The sequence below is a fragment of the Pterocles gutturalis genome, unplaced genomic scaffold (assembly GCF_000699245.1).
Source record: "Pterocles gutturalis isolate BGI_N339 unplaced genomic scaffold, ASM69924v1 scaffold8462, whole genome shotgun sequence".
NCBI classification, from domain to species: Eukaryota; Metazoa; Chordata; class Aves; order Pterocliformes; family Pteroclidae; genus Pterocles; species Pterocles gutturalis.
The window spans coordinates 1-25723 of NW_010115243.1; the positions used below are offsets into that span (position 1 = coordinate 1).

General features: G+C 42.7%; 1 protein-coding gene across 1 annotated transcript; it reads left to right on the top strand.

Annotated features, from left to right (window-relative positions):
- Positions 1–235: 235 nt before the first annotated feature.
- Positions 236–24071, top strand: NCAPD3 (non-SMC condensin II complex, subunit D3; the record flags this gene model as incomplete). The annotated part of the gene is given in 36 exon segments (XM_010075113.1): positions 236–398; positions 1193–1363; positions 1935–1948; positions 2251–2427; positions 2735–2796; positions 3062–3149; positions 4343–4476; positions 5200–5272; positions 5866–5991; positions 6159–6399; positions 6510–6518; positions 6919–6981; positions 7158–7241; positions 9403–9476; positions 10401–10535; positions 11299–11519; positions 12968–13159; positions 13500–13597; positions 13711–13826; positions 14557–14664; positions 15186–15300; positions 15394–15501; positions 16516–16754; positions 17485–17564; positions 18280–18305; positions 18308–18413; positions 18751–18884; positions 19030–19229; positions 19797–19907; positions 20326–20481; positions 21191–21363; positions 21584–21723; positions 21850–21927; positions 23630–23704; positions 23808–23868; positions 23960–24071. Coding segments are annotated over 36 exon segments (4263 nt in total), but the record flags the coding sequence as incomplete, so codon positions are not given.
- Positions 24072–25723: the final 1652 nt, after the last annotated feature.

Below are 25723 nucleotides of genomic sequence, written 5' to 3' on the forward strand. Positions count from 1 at the left end.
ACTTCTAATATATGCTTCCGAGCAAAGCTATTCCCAAGCTTAAAAAATATGATATAAAATATATCTAGTGGATGTATATAGTATATTATAATTATTAAAACATATTTTTAAAATATATGCAGGGGTTTGGTTGCAGTGGCAGCTCTAAATGGGAATAGTAGCTACTTGTAGCTCTGCGGGTATTTCAAGATTTTATTACAAGATTTCTTCCTCTCACTTGTGTGTTTTGGCTCAGAATATCTGGACCTTGTTTGCTGAAGACAACTTGTCTCATCACGCGCTCGTGGCTGGGGTGCACCACTTTTTCGAAGCGGGCCAGCATAAAGGAGCGAACGCACAGCAGAGGGTTTACGCTCTTCACGCGGCTGGGCTGTACTTCTTACTGCTGGAAATCCCAGGTGAGCCAAGGGATGTGCCTCTTGGGTGTTGAAGAAAACATGGTTAAGGCAAGACCAGCTTTCTCTGATTTATAAGAGTTCCAGGTGGAACAAGTGATGGCTTTTGAACTGCTCATTTGATCCCCATGAAATCCTTGGGGATCCACCTCAGCTGTGGTGCTGAATGCTGAAGGCAGTCTGGCAGCAGCCTGGTCTCCTGTTATCAAGTGTCTTCATGGTCTCAGTCTGGGTCCGCATCGCTGTGCGTCTTAGTAGTTGTGTGGCAAGGTCAGCAGAGGAGTCTGAACGGTACACAGAGCTGAAATCACGCACGTTCCTCTGGTGTGACAGTAATACCCAGGGAATGCACAAGCTTATTCCTGTTCCTGCTCTACAACTAGAGAGGATTTCACTGTGCAGTGCTTTTGGACAGGTTCATTTGGGAAAAGAAAAGTATTTGTTGAGTTGAGTTTTTCAGGAGGTTGATTCACAGCAGCATCCTTTGGTATTCAAGGCTAATACTTACTCTGAAGTTTTTTTGGTCGTTGTTGTGCAGCATGTTACCAGCTAGAAGAGGTCGATCAGCTGGTGATCCTGCTGGAAAATGTCCTTGCTGATGGCATGTCATCCTGATGCAGTTTGGCTTTGTTCAAGTAATTATTTTTCCTCCTCCTGAACTCTCTTAAGCTCCCAGGACAGTGCCTTTGTCCTGGCCATCCATTTGGCTGTCACAGCAAAAGTAGAGGTGGCCAGATGATTTGTTGCTCTCTCTGTATGTTGTCTGGAAGATGACTGATGTTGTCTTTTCTGGGCAGGCAGCATAGCTAACCAGCTGTTCCATCAAGTGATGTTTGATAAATGCCTTCGCACCCTGACAAAATGCTGGCCTCAAGAACCAGAGCTGATGAGGAAAAGAAAGAAGATGCACACTCAAAGCTCTCAGACCAATGCAAGAAGAAATAGAAAGAAAGGAAAACCCTGCAGAAGTGGCAATGTAAGAGGCTTGTGTAATCTCTTCAGATAGACATTTCTATTAATAAGCAAAATGTTGGAAAGTTATTTCACTTGTAGGTCAGTGTGATACTCTTCCTCTTGTTCACCCCTTTTTTAATTCTTAACCTGAATAGCAGTTCAGCTCTGCTCTCAATCCTCTACCTATTATTAGGAATTTCAGAGGTCTGATGATTCAACATTAGCTGTGGTTTCCTGGCTGCTGACTAACAGAAAAAAAACAGCTTATTTGTCTGTGGCATATTGTTAGAAAGCTCAGTAGCAGAGGGAGAAACTAATTTGTATCAGCTTCTTCAAGAGACCTTCAATTTAGTATGTGACCAGCTTGCAAATGACATTTGAGTTTCCTTGCCAACTTAGTGATGAGAAATTAAGGGCTAAATGCTTTGGTTAGCTGTACTCAGCTGCTTGTTCTAACATTTATATGAATATTTTTTTTTTAATGGAACTGAGGATTACGCATCACAAATCTTGAGGGAACATCGGTGCTGCAGGGTCATGACAAGCAAGGGAAGAAGGTTGTAGGCACAATGGGAATTACTTGAGATGAATCTCTAAGTGTCTGATTAGAAGTTAGATAATTGTCTTCAGTTCTGATGGACTTTCTCCTTCAAAATGAGAATAGGCTGTCTTGGCGCCTTGTTTTTGTATCCAACTTTCCTCTTTCTGTCTGTTGTTGTTTTTTCGGGGTTTTTTGGCACTGTTACCTGTGTTAATTAATCTCAAAGAAAAGATTTAGAATTTTGTATGTGAAATCATGTAGGACCTCGCCTGAGGACTCTCTGGAGCTCTGAAATGTGCAAAAGAGATCGGCCAGGGCTGTGGGACAGGATGGTGCTTGTTCTCTTTCCTACCCATATAGATGGAAGAGGCAGTGGAAGAGGAGGAGGACGAAGAGGACTGTGAAAATGTTTACTTTTCGACAGACGATCTTCTTCAAGTTCGCAACTCAATCTTCCTTCTGTTGAAAAACTTCTTGAGACTTCTACCTAAGTTCTCCCTAAAAGAGAGACCTCAATGTGTGCAGAACTGCCTGCAGGTAATAAGATGCAACTCAAGGAACCTTATGTCTCCTAACAGAAGCTTTTGGTGGATTCAGAACAGTCTGTAACCAGGGAAGTGATGGCCCTGCCTTTCATGATCTGCTCCCCTGGTTAGGTTGTCCTCGGTGTAAATCTTGAAGCAGGGTGCCAGCAGTTCGTGTTTTGTTCTGCGGTGCTTAACCCTCTCCGTACCTGGAGAGAAGGCACGTGGTGTTGAGCCTGTGGTCTGACCCCAAGCACCCAGGCAGACCTGCACATCCTCCTCTTGTGTGAATGAACTAAGCTGGCTGTGCTTCCTTGCAGGTCTTGGTTCAACTGACGACCTTGGAGCCAGCGGTACACGAGTTGGAGTTTTCAGCAGCAATGTGAGCAAATAATTTCTTAATGATTATACAGTTCTTTGAACAAGTAAAGATCTCAATGCTTTTGTTGTTTTTATCCTGTTTAGACGAAAATGAAGGCAATTTCTTTCACTAAAGAGAATTAGAACATGTTCCACCTAGCTAACAGTAACCAACATTTAGTGAATATTGAATGTCCTCCAGTCAGTGAGCACCTCGAGTTGTAATAGTTGTAGTAAGTGTTTCTCTGATGAGAGATCAAGACATCTCTTTGCCTTCTTTTGCTTAGGGATGTTGACAAAGCCAGGTACGTTCCTGAGCTGGCCTATCATGGACTGCGGTTACTGTGTTCCCCCTTACATGGTACGGACGACAAGGTACAAGTTATTTACATTTTTACTTCCTTACTTTGACTTGTGTGATGATGCATTTCATGATCATTGAATTCTGGGCTCTAGTGACTCTTGTGGCAAACCAGTCAACAATAGAGGATAGCTACAGTGGCATTAGATCTCTGAACACCTTAAAGGAGAATTACAGGTTACTGCATGTGCCTGGAATTTTCTTGTTTCCTGCTAGGTGGAGCTCCAGCACCGCTCCGTAGCGTGCTGTGGCATTGGGTTGCAGCAGTGAAGCATGATGGGGAAGTGGTATGTGCAGAGAGGATGGTAAGCAGGGCTGATTCTCCTTCAGAGGATATTCTGACATCATGGAACATCCAGTTCTACCAGAAACATGTCTGCAGCTTTACATGTTTATTTTGTTCAATTGGCAAGCGCGCTGCGTCGTCTTCCACGTATCTGTGTGCTGCTCCTGCGGATGGGGCATTGGAGCTTTGGGTGTGACCGTGCTGCAGTGTTTGCGGGTCTCTGGAAGCCCACCTGAACTAGTTGTGAGCTAGCAAGCCAGGGAATTAGTGGCTGTATAGTCAGGGAAGCCTGGAGCTTAGTGTGTGCTAACCTGATGTATACTGGGAGTGTCTGCCAAGCTTCAGCAGCCTCGGACCCGTGTGTTTCAGCCTCCCTGGTGTCTCAGTGCAGCACAAGCTTTTCAGAATTGTTGAATTTTTTGGTATCAGGGGAGATGGAGCAGCTCCCCTTCTCAGACCTGCCTCATCTTCCCTGCCTCTCCTGTTTGACCACTCAGTGCATGTCAGGATAATGAGGCACGATGCTGAGCTCACAGAAGTGTGGCAGGGAGGAAGCTCCAAAAGTTCAAGTGCACGTGGCAGTAAAAACATGCATTTCCTTTAACATGTCTTACGTGCATCAACCAATGAATTTCCTTAAATTTTGAATGTCTGGTGAATTGAAGCTCAATGCTTTGGAGGGGATCTGTTGATATTGTCAGGAAGCCCTTCTTAGACCTTACTGGACTTGTATGAGAACATCACAGCTAGGAAAGATATTGTATTAATGAATGGATCTGCTAGCAGACATATTTTGACAGGTGCTATTATTTGTATCTAAGTTGGTTTGGTTCAGAATTATTTTACAAACCTGGTCAGATTGCTTATCCATCCTCTCCAGTTGCTACTGAAATGAACCTGAAAATAACATTTTCTTTGCAGATTCTTTGTTGTGTCTTCCATCAACTCCTCCACGTCATTCTGATGGTGGAAGGTGGTGTGGGTTCCAGACACGCAGTCCTTGCAATCACATCGGCTGTGATGAGTGCCAGGAGTCAGGCTATAAAATTCATCAGGTGAAGTACACAGCTCTGGCACTACCCTTGCTGGGTAGGTCTGTTCTTCTGCTCTTCCTTCTGGCATGCCTTTGCTTTACTGTTTAGTTGATAAAGGGATGAGACAAGCTGGCACTGACTTTGAAGTTGTTTGTGCAAATGAGGTTTAATTAGAATGTCTGTATTGGGAATTTACTGAACTTGCTAGCGGAAGGGAAAGAAGGTGCTGCTTGACAGAGAAGTGGCAGCGAGTGGAAGGGACCTGTCTTCTGTATTTTGCTCTGTGTCAGCTTTTCAGGTCTTGTGGTTTAGTACAAAGTATTGTAAAGGAAATGAAAGATTAACACAGAGCTCATTTCTCCATGTTTCTTTGCTTTCTTCTGCTTCAAGATACATTTTTGCCTATGTTATTCCCCCTGTGCGGGGATCCATGTTGTTGGAAAGTGTAGTTTGTGCAGAGACCCCCAAACAGCATATAGTAAGTAGGCTGAGAATAAAGAAGCTTTTCATATTGTCCTTCTGCTTGAAGAAAAGTACTGAAAGAAATGTTTTCTGCCTGCCAAGCCAGGTAAATGTAGAAAGTCTGCTCTCTGACCATGTCGTGTTGCACTAGCGCTTGTGATTGCGGAACGCGCACTTCTCCTGGCTTTGGAAATACATTCCAAAGGGAATGTCCTTGACTTGAGTTTTGCACTGTTATAAAACCAGCCTTATTGAAATCTGCTTGCTTTTTTTTCTCTGCAGTTCTTTAGTAGATGAGCTGAAAGAGGTTGCTTTTCCTGTTCTTCGAATATTACTGCAACATATCTGTACCAAGGTATGCTAAGATTTGTTGCATCTCAAGCTGAAGAAATTAGGTGTGGATACATTGCGGTATCTGTGATAGTTAGGAAATCCTTTTTTACAAAGGAATGAAAAGATTTTCGTCACTTGCAGATTTCTTGACAGCCTGATTATGTTTTGTTTTGGTCTTTATCAGAGCTTTCAGAGGTCTTAAAAATAGTGGCACACCCTCGGAGAATCCTGAGGGTCATGCTTCCCCCCTCATTCACAGTTGATTGTATCCTACTGGTAACCCTTTTGCAGTTGCTTTTACTGCTCTTTTGGTAGAGGAAAATAAGGATTATGAGAGTTCTTTGCATAGCTAACAGTCTGAAGGCTGCCATATAGAAATACTGCCTCTGGATTTAACCTAAGCTCTGCCTTTGCCATGAGGAATTTTGCTGTGTGACTGCGAGTGAGTGCTGAAGGTGTGAGCAAGGAAGCTGTGGTTGTTCTCCCAGTCATTGCTGAATGTGACCGTGTCACCTCATTAAATAGAAAATATTTATCTTAAGCCCTGAAAAACCATTCTGGCTTCTAGAGCAGAGCATCAAAATGCCAAACCGTGCAATTGCCCTTGTTTTTCAGGTCCCCGATAAGGCTGATTATCGCACGTATGCTGCACAGGCCCTGGTGAATTTGCTGGATAAATTCCCTTGTAGAGAGTTTGCTGAATTCATCGCTTGGCTTTGTAAATACTCACACAACGCTAAAGTAAGTACATCTCCTTGATGTTCCAGGGCTCAGATACAGAGGTGTTTTGAAGATGGAGGGTTCAATCAGTACTGAATGGCGTTGTTGGTATTGCTGTAGCGAGTAGGGGATGCCTGTGCCTTTGCTTACATTAACAGAGCACCATGTGTGCTTTTTCTTCCCGACAGGTTGCCTACAGAGTGTTTGCTCTTGATGTGGCGTTAGCTTTGTTGGATGTGCCAGAGAGGAACCTGGACAGCTCCTTGTCCCCTGATCATCAGAAATTTGCCACGCATAAGTTTTTAGTACAGGTCATGGTGTTTGGCCGGTGTTCGGACAAAGCGTCCGTGGTCCGTAGCAAAGCTTTGAGCAGCTTTGCCCACTGTCTCGAAATGAAAGCTGCTGCTATCCAGGACTTATTGCAAAGCTGTAAGTATTATGGATAAATTAGATAGTGAAAATATTTCTTGAACATTCTGGGGAATAGTTACTGGGAGATAGGAGAACTAGTTGCCAGGAACTTAAAAATCTGCACATAGTGTCATTGTGTATTGTGTCATAATGAGAAGTAATAGATGAGTCTTGTTACTCACGAAGCCTTTATATTTGGAAGGGATTTATTCTCGTATATTGGTTCTAAATAGATTCCTCCATGAGGTATCTTTGAAGGATATTTACAGACAACTGAAATTGCTCATTGGAAAAAAAAAAAGTTCATTCTGCCTGACAGTTGATTAAATCTTGAGGTGCCTTTTGCTTCTGCTAAGTTGTTTTGCTCGTGAGTGGCATTCTGAACTCCCTCAGGTGCGGTAAAGGCCAGATGGCACAATTCAGAAGTATGCACATAGCATCCTACGGTTAGATTACTTGCCAGAAAAAAATTGGAATGACAGTATATCCAGAATTAAAACACTTCATTTAATTTCTTTTTTAATTTCTTTTTGGCAGCCTCTGACCATACAGCGTTGGAAGCAAACACAAACACTGCGAGTTTGATAGCCGATGCAGAAGGTATAGAGTCATTCTCTTACAGTCAGTCTCTGGCTTTTCTTGGCGTGCCGTTTTCTAAAAATACGCGTATCTGTAAAACCTAGGGAGTGCATGAAGCTCTCTGTTTAAACAGTGAGCCATCTTGCTAGGTGAACATACGCCTTTCTTTATTCTTAAACTTTTAACTTTTCTTTCAGCTATGTCCAGTGAGCAACAGAAGACCCTACCGACTTTGAAAACTATTGAGTTGACAGACAGCAGCAATACTGCTGCGCTTGATGGTATGTTAAAATTACACTGGCCTTTTCAGATAACTTTTCAAAACCTTAATTGAAATTAGACTTTCTGAAGTGTATTCATTGTCCATTTTTCAAAGAAAGTGGAGAGAGCTTTCTGTAGAGCTGTTAAAGAACACTTACGGCTGATGAAGGGGGTGGAATTGCCAGCCATAGTGAAATACTATTTCCACTCAAGTCTGAAAAATACATTTAATCTTGAAATACTGATGTTCATTTGTAGTAATGTGGTGGCAACGCTTAGTGAAAAGCAGGTAATTTATTCTTTCCAAAAAGGATGGTAATTGATGTGGGATATAATACTTGTAACTCCATAAATTTAAGGGTAATTAAATCTCTTGCTCCAGTGCACAAAGAACTAATATATTTTTGCTACATAAGACACAGCCCCTTTGCCTAGCACTGTTATGGAGGGAAGAATTCACTGCTCTGCCACATCAGGTACGGGCTGGAGTTGGAAGCAAAGAGTGAGGTTAAATGGACTGATGCAGAGTGGCAAGCAGCTAGCTCTAATTTGTTGATAGCATGAAATCAGCATGTAAGTTGGCTTTTGTGGCCACTATGTTCCTTCTTTGAATCTCTTCCTTTCTTTTCCTCTTCGGTGTAAAAGCTTTTCTTCCTAACCTTTACGCCTCCCCCATATCTTTGCTCTCAGTTCTTGCTCTCACCTCTCGTGAACTGCTGACAATTCAATTCGCCGCTTGGTTCACATCCTGCATTTGTGTCTTTGTTACGCGTCTCATGCTGCTCTTCACATGGGATCTCTCTCCCTATCTCCATGAGCCAGGCTCCAATCTTTTCCATTGAAAGCTTGCTTTGAAAACGTTTCGCTGATAAATTCCGTTAATCTGCTCTCTCGGCTAGAAATGTCCTCTAGGCCACTTAAGGTATTGTGCATTCCCTGTTTCGTTGCAGGCTCCTTGTGGCAGAGGATGCCTGGTTTTGTATCTGATACCCAGCTGAGCATAGACTCGGCACTTGGCAAAACAAATTAAGAAAAGGATTGGATGAAAAAGGACTGTCTGGAGCTCAAGAGGATAGCTGAAATAGGGGGCTCTGAGTCAGTCAAGGTGCATTAGCAAAGCTGGCTGGCACAGGCTTGGCTTTGCCTTATGCCTTTGCTAATTTTGCACTTCTATTGAGACCAAACAGCTTATATTTTAGAAGAGAAATAAATCATAACAGAGGATAGTCAGAATGTGCTAAACACACAAGGGCAAAGATAAGAAGGGTATGGATAATCTGCAGGGTGAAGTATTCCCTGCAGAGTTGCCACTGCCCAACGGTGTACAAGCATTGTCTTCCCTTGAGAGTTCCCAGCCGCTTAGAACTCAGGTTTTTTGGTTGGTGGTTTGGTTTTGGTTTTTTTTTTTTCCTCTTTTCTATGCCACTGTGAGTAAAATCAATGTCAATTGGCAAAGTGTGATTATTTTAGCAGATTTGATCACCTTCACAAGAGCTGGACTGTATTAATGGGAAAATCTTGCAGTAAAAAGGTTCTGTGCTTTTGCAGTCAAGCTGTTATCAGGAGGAAGATACAATTGCGGTTAGCTGCCCATTAAGAAAGCGCAGATCAAAGTCCCTTTGCTTCCTTTAGTAAAAATGTATTTTCAAACTACTTTTGATAAGCTCCCTGTGACTAATCCTATTTCTGAATGGCAACAGAGTGGATCTCCACATGAATCTAAGTAACATTTCCATATTTGGGAAATCTTTATATATAATAATATTCTTGTATGTATTAATATAAAAATATATATTTGGGAAATTTTATTTAGTGCTGTAAGAAATCTAACAAACAGCAATACATAGAAAGCAACGGTAAAATGCTTGAAATCAGCATTGCCAGCCTGTCAGTAGTCCATCTGAATGATTCAAAAGGTAATTGTGGCTCTGTGTATTCTGTTGTCTGACACTTAATAAGCTATAATCTCGGTGATGTATTTTTCCTGAGAATGTGCAGAAATAAATGGGAATGTTGTGCTTTGTTCAGTCCTCCTCTCTTGCCCTCTGAAAGTCTCAGGCAACAAATTGTTGCTGAGTTGAGCTGAGAGCTGCATTCCTCCTCGCTGCTCCGCAGTGCTCAGTGTGTTCGTGCTGCTAAATGGTGGTGTGGGTAATTTCTTTTTATCACGGTTTTGCATAGGAAAGGAAGTCATGGCCATGCTGAGACAGAGAACCGGGGATGAGAAAACCAATGTGAGGAAATCTGCTCTCCAGGTAGGGTGGTTTTTGCATGCTTCCCTGTTCTCAGTAATTACCCAGGATGCCATTAAAATAAATAATTAGACCACAGTGCTGGAGCAGACTGCATGTACACCTGTAGCTTCCAGCTATTCCTGCAGAGTGCCTACAGGCCTTCAAAAGATCTTGCTCGCTAGTTCCTGATAAGTAAATAATGCAGGCATGATGATGGAAAATTTTTCTAGTACTCTTGGTGGCATTCTCTTATTCTGTCATTTAGAAAGAGAGCTCTCTTCAAATGTCAATAGGCAATTCAATTAAGCGACTTCCTTATAAACTGAAGCTTATTAGCTGCTTAGTTTGTTTTGACCTTGTTAACAAAGAGATGAGGTTATATGCAGCCTCCTTCTGAGGTATTCATTGCCTTGCTTGTTGCTCAATTTTTGTAATGAAGTCATTAGCTTTTAAAGAGAGATGCTTTGATGAAAATTTTGTCATTTTAAAAAATACGCGTCTGCTGTTAACTGCCTTCCTCTGTTAGTCCTCTTCAGCCCAACTCTTCCCCCTCGGTTCATACACTGATTTGAGCTTCTCAAGTTAAGGCTTTACAGTTATTTTGCTTCGATGCTTTTTGAATTTTAAAAAAAAAAATCCCCTCTTCCTTATTACTAGGTAAAAGACATGGTTCATCCAAGAGACATTATTTTCAAGGGGAAATTGTGACATTTGCTCTATCCAAATGCTGTTATAAAAACAGCACGACTGAAAAGATGGTTTCTGTTTCATTCTACATCTCCACTTGCACCCAGTACTCATAAATTGTTAATGTGATGTTTCGCTCTTGGTGAGATAAATTAATCTCTAGTTAAAGTTGGTAGGGGGTAGATGGTATTTTTTATTTGCTACCCAATGTGCGTGGCCTGTATTCCCAACTAAGTTATGCTGGTATTTGGCTTCCAGGTTTTTATGAACATCCTGAAGCACAAAGTGATCCCTTGCACTGCAGAAGATTTGTCCACCCTCCGGGATCGCTGCCGGGACCCTGCTGTTTCTGTGCGGAAGCAAGCTTTGCAGTCTATAACAGATCTGCTTGTGGTGAGAAAATAATATCATAATTTTTATACAGCCCTGAGATGAGCTATCTGTGGGTTAAAAGGAGGAGGAAACAGACAAATCTGGTACATGTCAGTTGTTCATTCAGCGAATTTCACTGTATGACTGTGTTTTTAATTTTTTTTATTGCCTTTTGACTTGGAAGTCATGACTCATCTTATGCATAGTTGTGATTTATGTAGGATGCTGCCAACTGTTGGAAACATTTATTTTCCTGGCTGTTGATTTATGTGTCATGGAAAAAATGTTTATGTTGCTGGCCTTCTCAAGTTAAAAAGAAAAAACCTGAATCATTTTACTAAGATGTAATGTGTAGATGATAGCACTGCAATATTTTTCCTCCTTTTCTATTTATTCACAAAGGCTTAGTAACTTACACTTGGAGCACAGGGTTTATATTAAGCAAAGCTCTTTTTTTTTTTAGTGTTAAATCATCTGCTGTACAGCTTTATTGCAGTACTGTTACAATTATTTATAGGGTTTCAAAACAAAGTATTACAGTACTTTAGCAGAAGCATCAGGTAGCTTATCATGGATATGATCGAGTCTGGTGTCAGGGAGATTCAAGTTCCCTTGTCCCATGTGCTGCCACGTTGCAGTGCCACTTGAGCCAGGGTTTATTAAAATTCATTTTCAAAGTTAATAGCTGAATCTGGAGGTTTCTAGGCCTTCGCTGATCTTACCCAGGCATAGAGGATCCCATAATGATTTTTAATGTTTCTAACACCACATGTGTTTCTCTCAGTCTCAGCCAGATAACGCTCTAGTGCAGAAGGCTTGGTTAAATGGAGTGGTGCCTGTTGTGATGGACACTGAAACTTCTGTCCAAGAAAAGGCCTTGGATTGCCTTGATCAGCTCTTGCTGCAACATATAAAACATTATAATAAATTCAGGAGTGAAGATGGACAGCAGGCTCTAGCGTGGGACCTCCTTACCCTCTTGACTTCAGAAAGCCGGGAGCTGAAGTAAGTGTGTTTTTCCCTTCATTGCTGGCTCTGATGGCTTTTCTGTAACAGCCCTTTGTCCGATGTGTCGGATGTTTTGATTGCCTTCACTATGATAGCATTCAGGGACAAAATCCAAACTTTTTTTAGTTTTTAATTCTGTTAGAATACGCAACTTTTCCTTTACAGAAGGAAATTGCCTATTGACTGGAGGACTGAGATAAGAGCATGAGCTGACAGTCTCAGTGCTCTCATTCACTGTGTGGCCACAGACCATTAGGTATCGTCGTTTACGGATTGTTTAAATGGACATGCTGTCTATTGTGCAAGGACAAGAAACTAAATTTATTGGATTTTTTTTTTTCCAAGCTATTTAAATGCCATGTTTGAAACAGCCAGTGTAAGTGCATATTACTGCCAGAGATGGGAACTATCATGTTGGGAGGGGCTGGTGTTGCGCTGCCAGTTCTTGGGACAGAGGAGCTGTGGAGCCTGGACCAGCTGGCGAGAAGAGTGTGGTTTTCCTTTGTGTTAAATATTTTCACTTATTCTTCTTGTTACCTGGGCTCTCTCCCTGAACTCAAGTGCTCATACACAGCAGTGTTGCATGCCGTTCTAGAAGTGTTGATAGCAGCATGAATATTTAAGTGAAATGGAGGTGTTCTGGTGACAGAACTAAGAGGATATATAAAGAAAGAACATCGCCTTTTATTAATTCTGATGTACAATATGTTACTTGTCTTATGACGAATAGAATTATTCTGCCTTTTGCAGAATGCTGTGGGAAGAAGCAGAAGAAATGGGGTGACACACAGTATGACAAGGACACAACATTGATTCAAGACAGCTGTATGTTTATTAGTCAACAGGGCATAATAGCTCAGAAATAGAAAATGAGATGCTGGTTGTGCTTCCTTGCCAATCTGTGAAGCTGTCGATCTTCTAATTGGGGCTGTTTTATAACCTAGGCTACAGATTCATGGCACCTTGTTTTTCATGACCTGAGAGTACCTTGCAGCTTGATAAATCTCAGAACTCTTTCAATGTGAAGTAGGTAACTAGAGTTAAATAGAAAAATGAGCAAGTTATAGTGCCTTAACATCTCTGTATCCTGTCCCATTATCAGTACTAAATAAAAGCTACTAGAAAGTCTTTGTTACAGATGGCTGAAATTATATTTTCTTGATGCGTCATGGTATCAGTTAGACGTTCTCTCTGACTGACACACAGCACTACAGCCACGCTTGTGTGCCAGGTCGGTAGTGCGTCAGGATTAGGAACTCCAAGACTGGAAATATTGCTAGTAAAATATGTAGTAGAAATCGAGACGTATTCTGAATAGTGGGAATGCCAAGCGATAGCAGCTTTGTGTTGCCTCGTGTATCCTGGACAGGGATGTTGGGTTTTACTGCCGGTGTCTGAGTTTTTTGTTTACTCCTCCTTTAATTTACTTTTTTTTTTTCTTGTAGCCGTTACTTGAACAAAGCTTTTAATATATGGTCCAGACAGAATAAGTTCACCTCCACTTTCATCAACAATGTCATGTCTCACATGGAAACGGAGCATGCTGTACCAGCTTGGATGTTGCTCGCTAAGGTGGCAGGTTCATCACCCAAGCTGGATTATTCCAAAATCATTGAATGCTGGGACAGCGTCAGCAGGTACCTGTGTGCTTTGAACACCAGCCTTCGTTCTGCAGGACAGAGATGGGGGTGAAGAGGAGGGACAAAGCAAGACAGCACTTGCAGTCCTTCCCCGGGCAGAGTGCTGTTTAGCTGCTTAGGCACAGTTGTTTATTCAGGCGAGTGGTTCTGCAGCTAGAAGACAAGCAGTGGCTCGTAGATTTCTGCAGTAGCCAACACTTACCTTAAGCTTTTTGAGTTTTCATTTGGTTTGACAGGTCTGCCTTAACACATATCCCAGGTGAAAGGATTTTTCTGCAGTGATTTGCTGCTGTTCCTTAGCATTAATGTTTAGTTTTTCTGCTCTACTGTTTTCCAGACAGCAGAATATGAGCACTGATACTACAGGACACATCCTGTGTGTCATCGGTCACATTGCAAAGCACCTTCCTAAAAGCACCTGCGAGGGGCTGATTGGTGAGTAGCCCTGAGAAACTGTTCACACCTTCCATCTTAACAGTTATTTCTTCTCCATAAGCAGTTGATAAGCTTGGAAAACGCTCTTGTTATGTGTGTGATCTTGTTTTCAGATAATATCAAGTGCTGGCTGAGGGAGTCCCTGTGTCCCCTGGAGGTGATTAGCCCAGCTGTAGAAGCTCTGCAGAAGCTCTGCTATGTGTATGCACATGTGCCGGAGGAGGCACAGGTGGGACTTAAAATACAGCTTTTAAAATAGCTTGTTTCGCACTTAGGTCTGTCTCTTGAAGGCAGCTTCTGTCTCCAGTCTGTAGGTTGATTAGCTCACTGAACAAAGAGGATCGGACTCCAGCAACCTGAGTCTGTTCTGCTCAGCTCTCTTACTTGCTTTCCTGCAGTTGTGCCGGAGAACATCCTGTAGCTAAGGACGGACTTGTAGGAAATGACAGATGACAGCTATTTTATAAGGAGCATCCCAATAAGGTTTAGTAAATAGTATGCAAAACTGCACACTCTGTACTTCAGAAGTCTGGGTGGATCAATGATTTCTGTTTTTTTTTAAATTGACAGTCAGAAATTCTTCTCTGGTGGGAGTAGTCATCGCAGATTGCTGGCTTACAACCAAATGCAGATGTTCCTGTACATTGGAACATACATGGAACAGTTGCCTAAATCCTTTTTGTTTAAATCTGTTTGATTTCTGTAATGAAGGTAACTTAGGCCTGTGGATCATTCAAAGCCAGATTTTCCAAGGTGTTTTGACACTTGCACACATTCTTTGATATGCAGGAAGAATTTTAAAGCTCCAAGGCACTGTCTGATTGATTTCAGTACAACCTAGATTATTAAGAGCATATAAGGACTTTCAGATTAGGGATTCATGTGTGGACAGATATTACAGCTACATTTTGTTTAATTAATGAAGTGCTGAATTAATTTTTTCTTTAATTATGGAACAGGAGTTGCTCAACCAGGTGTGTGGAGATTTAGTATCCACCTGTGAAAGCTATATTTCGAATATAGTCCTCAAAGAGGACGGAATAGAGCAGCTGCAAGAAGATCTCTTGGTAAGTTTGGCTCCTCTTCACAGACTGGTGGAAGGATGTAGGTGTACTTGAAGTTGGTGTTCCTTAAAGTTCACACCAATAATTGTGTTATGTATGAAAATATTGATGTGCATGCCTTGCGTATAAGCTCATAATGAAATCCTGTATTGATGGGCCTGGGAGCATACAACAGTTTTGTACATCAGCAATTGCTTTGAGGATATGATACTCCATGTAGTTTCAATAAAATGACGTGTTTTTTTCTTTGCTTTTCTGCTCATGCTTCTTAGATGAACTCTTTGGGAAATAAGTCTGTGAAACACGTAGAATGCTTTGGGGAGTGTTTCAGTATCACTAGGAGATGTGTGTAGAACACACCACTTCTGTTTCAAAGCTCCACCTTCTGTTCTTTACCCACAGCCTTCTTGAAGGGACTGAGGGAATTCTGAGTTGTTTTTGGAGAAGTACCATACTGGCTCCTGCTGACTTCATTTGCAGCTCAGCCATTGCCTTTTGACTGCAGCGTTGCTTTTTCTCTGCAGGTGAGACACCTCTTCATCTTGGGTGAGGCTGCACAGCTGTGTCCAGCCAAAGTGGAGAAACGCATCTTTCTTCTCATTCAGTCCATCCTGGCTGCTGCTGTCAACGAGGACCAATGTGAGGCTCTCCGTACAGCTTTTAATTTTACATTTACAGACAACACTGTTTACTGGAAAAGCATGTTTTCATTCCTGACCTGTTGCTTCCTAGTGTCTAGTTGTCCAGATGGTGAGGAAATTCCAGCTTCTCAGCCACTGTCCCAATTCCGAGGATCAGCCATGCCTCCAGTGGTCAGAGCTCACGCCTTCATTACTCTAGGTGAGTGCCATCCTGCAGCAAAGTGTGCCTTTGTGTATCCAGTTCCCACCCTTGCTGGTTAAAGTTCTGCTCGAAAGCTGTGTTGGCTGTAAGGGGTAGCCACAGTGCTCAATGTTTGCATTGCCTCAGCTCACAGCCTTTAGCAGTACCAATATCCATGTTAACAAGTTGCACAGGCCATAAAAATAACTGCCGTCTATGTGACTGCTTCTGCAGGTGGTTCATGTATTAATAGTGATTAATAATTAGCAACGTCCTTCAGAAGTGCGCTGTCCTTGCACTCAGAGCTGGTTGCTGTCTGGCTGAAGAATCATCTCATATGTAGTAAGGTGCTCAACAGAGGATGAAGAAAACTTGGTGCTTTTCGTGCAGTTTAGAGCAGAATTGTTGTCCTCGGCACGAATGAAGAGCTTCTTTCTGATAGAAGCCTGGTCAAATCTACCTCTCCAGTATTATGGAGAGCACTAAGTGAAAGTTCTGGTTTCGTAGCACCTCTGTGGTTAGGAACAAGTCTCTTCTCTTGCAGATAGATAGTAGCATTCTTTCCTTAACTGCTTTGGGAAACTTAAGACTTTTGTATAGAGCTTAGAAACAGTTAGGGAGAAGTAATGTTAGAATGCAGGCTGTTTTATTTAAAGTTGGTTTAGTGATGCTCTTGGAGGTGGGTGTCTCCCTGCTATGCCTGTGACAGCTGGGGCTGTTCTTTTTAGCTGCTTTGAATAATACCCTGTACACAGAAATAGTTTGCTGTGAAGGAGGGAATCTGGCATAGAGACCCACACTATAGGTCTGAGAGGAGTTTGGAAGAACTCCTTGAAGTATCATTTCTTTCAGAGATCGTGCAGATTGCTCATCAAGTTTCAGCATGTGTTGGGTATTTTTTTTTATTCCTCTGTTTATTTCCTGATTCCTTTCTTGGCTCATATTGGGCTCAAAGGAAGCAGTAAGCTGGGCTGTGGTGGTTAGGAAGAAGAATATATTTGCAGCACTGACAGTCTCATCCCTGGTTCACAGGTAAACTGTGTTTACAGCATGAGGATCTGGCAAAGAAATGCATTCCAGCTCTAGCTCGAGAACTGGAGGTGTCCCATGATGTGGCTGTCCGCAATAACGTTATCATCGTGATGTGTGATCTCTGTATCCGCTACACCTCCATGGTGGACAGATACATTCCCAACATTTCTTTGTGTCTGAAGGACCCAAATCCTTTCATCCGTAAGCAGACGCTGATCCTGCTTACCAACCTTCTGCAGGTAAATTGAGGTCCGAAGCGTGTATCTGACAGCCCGCTTCAAGTATCTCTGCTGTGCTGAATGCTGGCAACCTGTCCTGTGGGTGTATGGCTTGCAGTTTGATTAATCTGCACTTAATCGAGAAGACTTCAAACGGTGTCTTTTGTTACTGCTTTTTTTTGCTAGCTAGGCAGAAATCACATCAAGGACACTTAACACAGCTGGATAATGAGATGAATTTTAGTCAATGGTTGCCTCTTTCTTGTCTTCTCTTCATTTCTTTGAATTCCTTTCAATTTCACTCCTATATGAATGAATATAAAAAGCATCACAACACGTTTTTCTCCTACTGTCTCTGCTTATTGTTCTAAAGATGTAAATGTGTACCCTCCCAGGGTTCGTATGAAGCCAGTTGAGGCAGTTTTGGAGCGCATCTGGCACTGAGAACAGTATTGAAAATCATGTGTGCCATGGGATGGGAGAAGAGATTTTTCATGTTTTTACTGTTTTATTGATACCTGTGGTAAACCTCGATGCTTGCTGCTGTGGCATGTATGCTGTTTAAAGCATCCTCCAAAACATTGTCATCTTGAGGTTGATTTTGTGTACCTCTAGCTGAAGTCCAGCTTGCTCGTTTGCCTGATGATGTTCTGCTAGGCTCATCAGACCCTGACCTGACTACAGTCTGAAGGGTCACACTAGGTTTTTTAAGATTCAGGTTGATAATTTTTTGTCTGCTGATTTCTTACAGGAGGAGTTTGTGAAATGGAAAGACGGTCTCTTTTTCCGTTTCGCCAGTGTCTTGGTGGATTCAAATCCAGATATTGCCAGGTAAAGTACTCATCTGTAACGAATATGAAGGAGTTGGAGATCAGAGATGTAGTCAAAACAGTCTCAGTCTTGCACCTTCGGCAGGCAGAGAGAAATTTCAGTGAGAGAGCGGATGATTCTCCCATTAACCGCTTCACTCATACCATTGTTCATGCTTTAGGGTCTGCAATGGTAGCAAAGGAGTGGTGAACCTCTTGCAGAATTATGCACACTGGCTTTAAGTTTATGACATTTTCGTATGTTTCAAAGTTTCAAGCTGCTCTGTTATGTGAGAAATGAGTGGGGCAGGCTCCTCTCAGGATGGTGGATTGTGCAGGGATGCTGGATGCAGAGGAGGCTTGGACAGCTTGCTGCTTGCTTCTGCCTGGAACAGACCATCTCCAGATTGGTGTTTCCAGGGCCATCAAGCTATCATTGCCTACTAGCATATCGTCACACTGTCTTTTCTCTTTAGTGAGTTTTTAATAGCAAAAATATCTTTCCAGTAGATGGTGACATTGCAACGTCATGTTCCCAGAGCTTTAGCTAAGGAACACGGTGCTATTTCTTTGGGAGCCTTTTTCTTTGCATCTGCATTCAGTGACTGCATCCAGACAAAACCACGTTCTTCAAGTCTGGGATTGACGTGCAGCTCTTGCAGGACTTTTGGTGACTCATTTTTTAGGAGGGGCTTTTAGCTGTCAGACGATAAGTTCTTCCTTCTCCTCCTTTCCAGGTTTGGAGAGTTCTGCTTGGTGCATCTAAAAAAAAGAATCCAGTCATGTTCTCCCAGCACTTCATTGAGTGCATCTTCCATTTCAATAGCTATGAGAAACACGAGAAGTACAACAGGTTCCCCCAGAGCGTGCGGTCAGTTGAGCACATTTATATCTCCTTATTGCTAAATGATGGGTTGTCTGGCCATGCAGCTTTTAGTTGCAGCAAAGCGCTCGTGGTGCTTGATAATTCTGTACGCAGTGAGGGGGAAATAGCTAGGGGAAAGAGAAAATTAAGAGTGTCCAGCCTTCCCCGTGACACTCCTGGGAGGAATTCTGCACATAATTTCTGGAAGCGTGTGGTATCCCAAAGGGTTTATGAGTCTTGAAAGTGACATTCAAATATTCCTTGATGATTTAAAGTCATCTTATTTCTGTGAGTTCGCATCATGTCACTCGGCTCTTGTAAAATGTCTCTCTCATTTCCACAGGGCGAAGAATCTTTTCTCTCTGAAGGGAAAAGATAACAAAGAAAAAAGGATGCGTATCTACAAGTTCCTGCTAGACCACTTCACAGACGAGCAGAGGTTCAGCATTACAACAAAGATCAGCCACAGCATTCTAGGTAAGCGTCAGTCTTTAAAAATCTGGCAAAGAACTGGTGTCTAGATAAAGCCACTAGGCTCTCAATCCAGATGGGTTATCTTCCTGTCTTTACTGGCACTGCTGCTTCCCCTAAAATCCCTCTGATTTCTTCCCTGTGGTTCCAGCATGCTTTGTGGATAAGGTCCTTCCGTTGGACCTGGAAGCCAGTGAGCTGCTCTCAGATACATTTGACGTCCTTAGCTGCAAAGAAATCAAGCTGTCATCTATGAGATCGAAACCCGATGAGGACGTTCAGCCTGATGAAGATGAAATGGCCATGGCCAATGCTGTCATGCAGGCGGCGCAAAAAAAGCTCATCTCACAGGTGAACGACACTTGATCTGGTGTGGGAAGAGGGCTGGCCACCATACCGGGAGGAATTTTACCTTTCTGTGACGGATAATTTTGGCACAAGTTTCTCTAAGTAATGTAGCAATGCCAGTGACACGCTGTGCCTGTGGGCTGTTCTTCAGGACGCCTGTAAGCCCACTCTGATCTGTGGAAGCCCTGTGTGTTGTAAAAACAAAATATTAAGGTGAAATTCGTGAAGGATGCTTGTATTTGAGGGGTCAGTTGGAAATGCATTTCCTCTGAAGTCAGCAAAGCTATGCTAGGCTCAAGTTGTTCCACCCATCTCTTGTTGGTAAAACATTTGAGCGTAACCATGGTTTTTGGTGAACCTTTTGGCAATTTGCCTTCAATGTGAGACCTGACTGAAATAGGGGTGTATTGTAAAAGCCTTCACTTAAGTTAAAAGCCTGTGTACGTGTGTGCGGCATAAGAGCAGGCTCAACTGCAGTAATTCCCTTGCTCTGGAGTGGTAACTCCTCATCTGACCGCAGAGCGGCTTCTCCTTTATTGCACCGTCTAACTCTTCATGCCTTGTTCAAAGGTTCAAAAGAAGAACTTTGTAGAAAATATCATCCCAATTATCACATCACTGAAGTCTTTGATGGAGCAGAAGAGGATCCCAGCTCTTAGGGACCTTATGAACTACCTACGGGTAAGGGGAAGGATTTTCTTCCTGTGTTTTTCTTTTCTTCTCTTGAGTTAATGTGTTAGATGTGCAACCAGTAATGGAACAAACAGTCGTCTTAGAAGGAAATTTGGAAGGCATATGATGTTGTGACACTGCCACTGTGTTAAATAATGTGGGAGGTGGAGGGATTTTAGATAAGGATCTCACAGTGTGTTACGTGTGAGCCTCCTCAGTGGAACGTGGGCAGAAAGCTTGAATGCTGGAAAGATTTTTCATGTTCTGAAGTACAAATCGGAATCGAAACTCTTAGTCTGTTAAAAACACCTCTGCTCTACCAACTGGTATTTCCTTTTGCACTTAAGCAGCTGTGATGTGAATGGAGACATGAATCAGTAGTTAGGAGAGATTTCTGAAAGAGTTTAAACATTCCTTATTGCTCCAGGAAATGATGCAAGATTACCGAAATGAAATCAAAGACTTCTTTGCTGTGGACAAGCAGCTGGCAGCCGAGCTGGAGTACGATATGAAGAAATACGAAGAGCAGCTGGCCAGGGAGAAGGAGTCAGACCAAGAGCAGGTCTCAGCAGCTCAGGCAGAGGTTGGTGCCATTAACTCTGTACATGTACTGTCTCCTCTGCTAAAGTTTGAGTGTGCACGATGGCCAGGCTCTGTATGTCTGTGGACCTTGTTACAGCACTTATAACAGTGGTTATGTAATGTTCTCGTACCTCTTTGCATTTGCTGACAGAAGCTTTGGTTTCAGAGTCATTTTAATATGCTTAGAACAACTAACAACACATGTTAGCCAAAGAGAAGCAGCACTGGCTGTGGTTACACGTTGTATCACTCTGGGAACAGATGATAAACAGGTCAAAATGGCAAGAGTTCATTTTGTCCGACTTAGATGTACACAGAGTGGAAATTTAAATCTGTTCTCGTCATGCAAATTTGAAGTCAATGTCAAGAAACAAGTATGTGCTTGGGTCAACTGTCCTGAACTATTTTAGATACCTACCTTAAGATGAGATGACTTCTACTCTGGAAGTACCTTTCTCTCTCTGCTGACTTGAAAAGAGCACCTATATATAGACCTCTAAACTAGGACAGACGTATTCCATCAAAACTTCCTATTCGCTTACTGTTAAAATTTTGGCCAATAAATTCTTTCTCCCTAGCACCCCTTGACATCCATCACACAAAGGGCAGTTCTTAATCATACAGCATGGAGGCCTAAGCGTCTTGTGTTTAGGCTTTTCTACATGTGTATCCATTGTTAGACATATGATCTTTTCTCCTGTTTTCTGTAGCAACCTCCACCTTTGGAGAGAGCTGTGCCTGCTGATGGCTGCAATAATAATAATGCTCAGTCTCCTGTAAGTGCGAGACAGTCCTTGCCGCCTGCATCAAGTCATTCCTCTGCGCCTTCTGAGTTTATTACACCTAACGCTGATGTTCTGAGACAGCCGTTACGCAGTTGCAGGTATGGGTTTCTGTTTATATTACCAGTTAGGATATCCTGCAGAGCTATTGCTTTGCTTATCCACTCCTTAGCGGTACGAAAGTCACCAGTGTTGCAGCATAACCTTCTCCATTACACTGGGATTGGGAGGGGACAGGTCTCTCTCCTCGTTACATGCATTTCATAAAGGCTTGTAGAAGGAAATCCCTTCACTGTTCCTGTCGTGTTTTTGGCCCTGTAGGCCAGCATCCTTGAGCACACTTGCCATCCTGAACTCTGCCAGGAAAGCAATGGAAGCCAGAAGCAAGCAACGCAGCAAGAGTGTTGGAGGAAGTTTATCGGCTGTATCACTTCCATCAAGCACAGCTGGCAGCAAGCAAGGTAGGAAGCTCGCTGCAAACGGATCTGGCGTTGGACTAGATGGAGTTGGCACAGCCTGATTGTTAGACCTTTGGGGTCTCGGAGTGAATACATTTCTCTTCTTAATTATTTCCTTGTTATTTCCAGGATCCTTTCAAAGCCTGAATCAACAGTCTACCGGAGCAACTGCTTCTGCGGTGGGCCGCGCAATCAGCACACCAGAACGTAAGTCTAACCCAAAGGAATGTTTTTTTTACCATCTCACAAAACCTAACCTCCAAAAGTTGGGTTTTATTGGAATGCTTTCTGATGGCCGCGCAGCACTCTGCAGCGTCGTTATAGTAAACACACGTGGAGCTGAGTTCCAGCAGTAGATTCCCTTCCTTCATGTCATTTTGCTGCTGAATTCCCTAAGGGCATCTCCGCTGTAGTGCGAATTGTGAGTGTGATGAACACCCTCACGCACTGGAGAGAGCTCCAGTTAAGCTGGGAGTGCAGGTGAGTGTGACAGGTCAGCTCTCATTAGGCAGCTGTGAACATTTGCAGGGAGGGGTGGATGTTCCAGAAGCAGAGCTCCCTGACTGCTCTCTGCCTGTATCTGTGCAAACACCTGACCTGCACACACGCTGCAGAGCAAGCGACACGCAGCTGAAAGGCAGTCAGCTGTGCAGCAGTCTGCAAATACCTGACATCCACGAGCAGGCAGGAGCAAACCAGCAGCAGCGATGTGCATCCACTGGAAAATCTGACCCTTCTCTCCCCTGTATGCTCCGCTCTTTGGCTAGGTTTGTCTGCCTCAATGTTTTTCTTTGCTGCCTGAGCAACAAGCAATGATCTTTGTGCAAAAAAAAAAAAAAAAAAATTGGGGGCATGTTTTTAGAGAGCAGAAATCTTTTAAGCACCATATCTCTAGCTGGAAGCTTGCACGGCTGTTTCTCCTAAGCACCATCTGGTGAAAAAGGAGGAAGAACGTTGTTAATCTGCAGTGGTACTAGGGCTGAATTCCTACTTTGCTTTGAGGCAGCATGTGTCCTTCAGCGAGGAGACAAACTGTACAGAGCAGCATCATCACTTCAGCTGGCTTGTGTTGAGCTATCTGCATGGTGGCGCTGGGTCTGGCAGCCTGATAGACAATCAAAATGTTTTTATTTCTTTGGTATATCATTCTGAAAATACTCAGTTGATTTCCTTCCAGGACAGGGAAGTAATTAAAGAGCAAACCCAGTTAGTCTGTAGAGAGAAGTCCTTTCAGCAGTTTCCAACTCCTGTCCTATAAAGCACTTTCTACCTTAATTCCTTGTGAAAGGTTCTGTGAAACATGAGCATAAAACAGAGCGTTGAGTAAAGTAAAATCTGAATATTGTGACATCTCTCCTGAGGTAAATGACAGGAAAGAGACAGCTGACAACTATGGCCTATTCAGGCACGCTAAATCCTACCTAGCTTGCTTGTCAAGTGATTCCTCTTGTCTGGCCGCAGGCGGTTCCTGACGGAACGGCTGTTCAGGTCCTTTGTCAGTCTTCAGGGGCCCCGTGTTCTGCCTTGACCAGGCAAAGCAACTGATCTGAATCTAACCTGTTGCTGTGTGAGATGGCAAAGCTTCAGTGGAAAGGATGGTGGCCCTCCCACCTGGGAAGGACAAGGAGATGCATGACTGAGGTCTCATATTTACATTGATTTCCTCCACACACAAGGAGGGCTGTACGTCTGGAGGATGAAGCTGATGTGCACAGATGGCCCACCAGACTCAGCACATAGTTTTGAGGCTGGATAGGAAACACTGAGATCTGCTGGGCTGGGAAAGAGATAAGTATATGTGCTCACAATTAACTGGGTATACTTTGTGACACTGAAGTCTTCTCCTACAGCATGCCTTGCCCTCTGGCTATGTCACAAGCTGACTGCTAATACCTACTTGTTCTTTCAGAGACCATTAATGACCTGACTTTTGGTGCTGCGGTGAGTTACATCAGCGTGACGCTCACACCCAGTTCAGCTCCAGGCAAGTTACCTCTGTGATTCTAACCTGAGGGGGTAAAAAATAACCCCAAATGATCAAATCTGTGGCATTGTTTAAAATATGAAAATATATGTATTATTTGCAGAAGAGAAAGAGGCTGAGGATGAGCCAAGAGATGTTATCTGTTTGACGTCACCAGAGAAACCGTAAGTTGAACACCAGTCTGAAAAGCAATCAGAGTGGGAAAGACTGGTGAAGGGCTTGAAAATAAATGGTCATTCTGCTTCCTTCTTTTAGCCCATCCCTGCCACGGGAGTGGAAAGTAGAATCCCCAGCAAGGAAAAAAAGCAGCCAAAATGTAGTTTTGAGACGGTCCCAGCAGAGAACTCTACTGAAACCAGACAACTGATCCTTTCATTGAACTTCTGTACAGAATTGTCATGTTGCCTGAAACCTGTTCTTTTCCTCTGTAATTACAAATCATTGCGGGCACACATCCTTCCCTCCTTATCTATTCGTATGTGGTTTTTACATACAACCATCTGGAATACGGGCACACAAAGCCTGCATTAGCACATGTATGTATTATAGACTGCTGCTGTTGACAGAACTCACTGGAGTGCTAGAAAGCTGCAGTATAAAGAGAGGCTTGCTCTTCACTCACAGGATGTATAATTTGTCCATTTGGAAAAGTAAGAGCATAATGTTGCCCCAAGCTTAGCAATAAATGCATTTATCACAGCTTGCAGGGAAGTGAGTGGCTCAGCTTTTTCACTCAATCCCTCATTGTCCCTCTTGGTTCTATACCAGAGTTGCTTTAATTTGAACAAAGGTAAAACAGCTTGTCACTGCCACACCCCTAAATCTGGTAATTGCACGCTACATCACCTCTTATTTGTTGTGCAAACTCCTGTGTGTATGAACAGCCTTAATGTTCTTTTATATGGAATATTTCCATTCTTGAACTATGTTATTTCCAGCTATTAACATTTTATGAAAATAAATGGTTACAGAATTAATTCCACCCACAGCTTCTCCCCTCTTTTTGATCTGTCAAAGAAATTATTTTTTCCTATAGATTTCTACAGCCTCTACGTCTCTTCTACTACGTCGCTGGTATCTTAGGCACTCGGTTCAATTAATGTTGGACCCAGCAGCTTTTAAATATAGACTCTTATTTGACTGCAAGCAGGATATGAGTAACTCACTAAAATCAAGGCTGGTAAGTCATGCATAGCTTTGTGCTCCGCACAGATAACTTGTCTACCATCAATGTGCTGTGTAAATGCTGGACTCTGACCACTTCTGAGACTCTCTGATGCCATGTGAACATAACTGAAGTTTTTCTGTTGTTAACTTCTATTACAGGGCTCTTGCCCTAGATTTCATTGAAACTTGAAAACGGAATCTGTTTTATTCATGCTGGTTGGTCTTACCCAGGCATGAACAACAGAAATGGAGCAGCTTTTCTGTACAAATGGAAACAAAAGAGGCTGAGCATGCTTTTGCCACAGCCCTTCCACAGGCACTTTTCTCCTGTGCTGGAATCCCATCATTTACCCTCACTTTTCATATTCTGTTTTGAAGATCAGAGAAACCCTCGAGTGAGCTTAAACCTTATTTTCAAAATCTAGGAACAGGGGACATATGGAATGGCTTTGGCTTAAGCAGTGGTCAATTATGGCCACATTCATTTATTTTGTACCTTCTCTCCTGCCTTAAAATATTTCTAACAACTTTGAATGGTAAACTGGAATAGTTTATTTCCTAATCTGTGCTTTTCTATTTTTTTGTTCTGTCCTCAAGCAGCACTGAGATGAGCCCAGTGAGCATTAATCTGTCTTCTCTGGAGAAGAATCAGAGGTGGACAAATGTCCAAGAATAAACTGATAAACAGTAACGTTCAGCCCAATACAAGTAACTGAGTGCTCTGACAGAAGAGACTTTCCCTTCTTTCACTGAATTGAAAACACAAGTCTCCAATAATACGGCTGTTTAAAAACCAAAACCAACCAAAAAAAAAAAACCCTAGAAGAATGTTTTATAGCTTGGTATTTATGT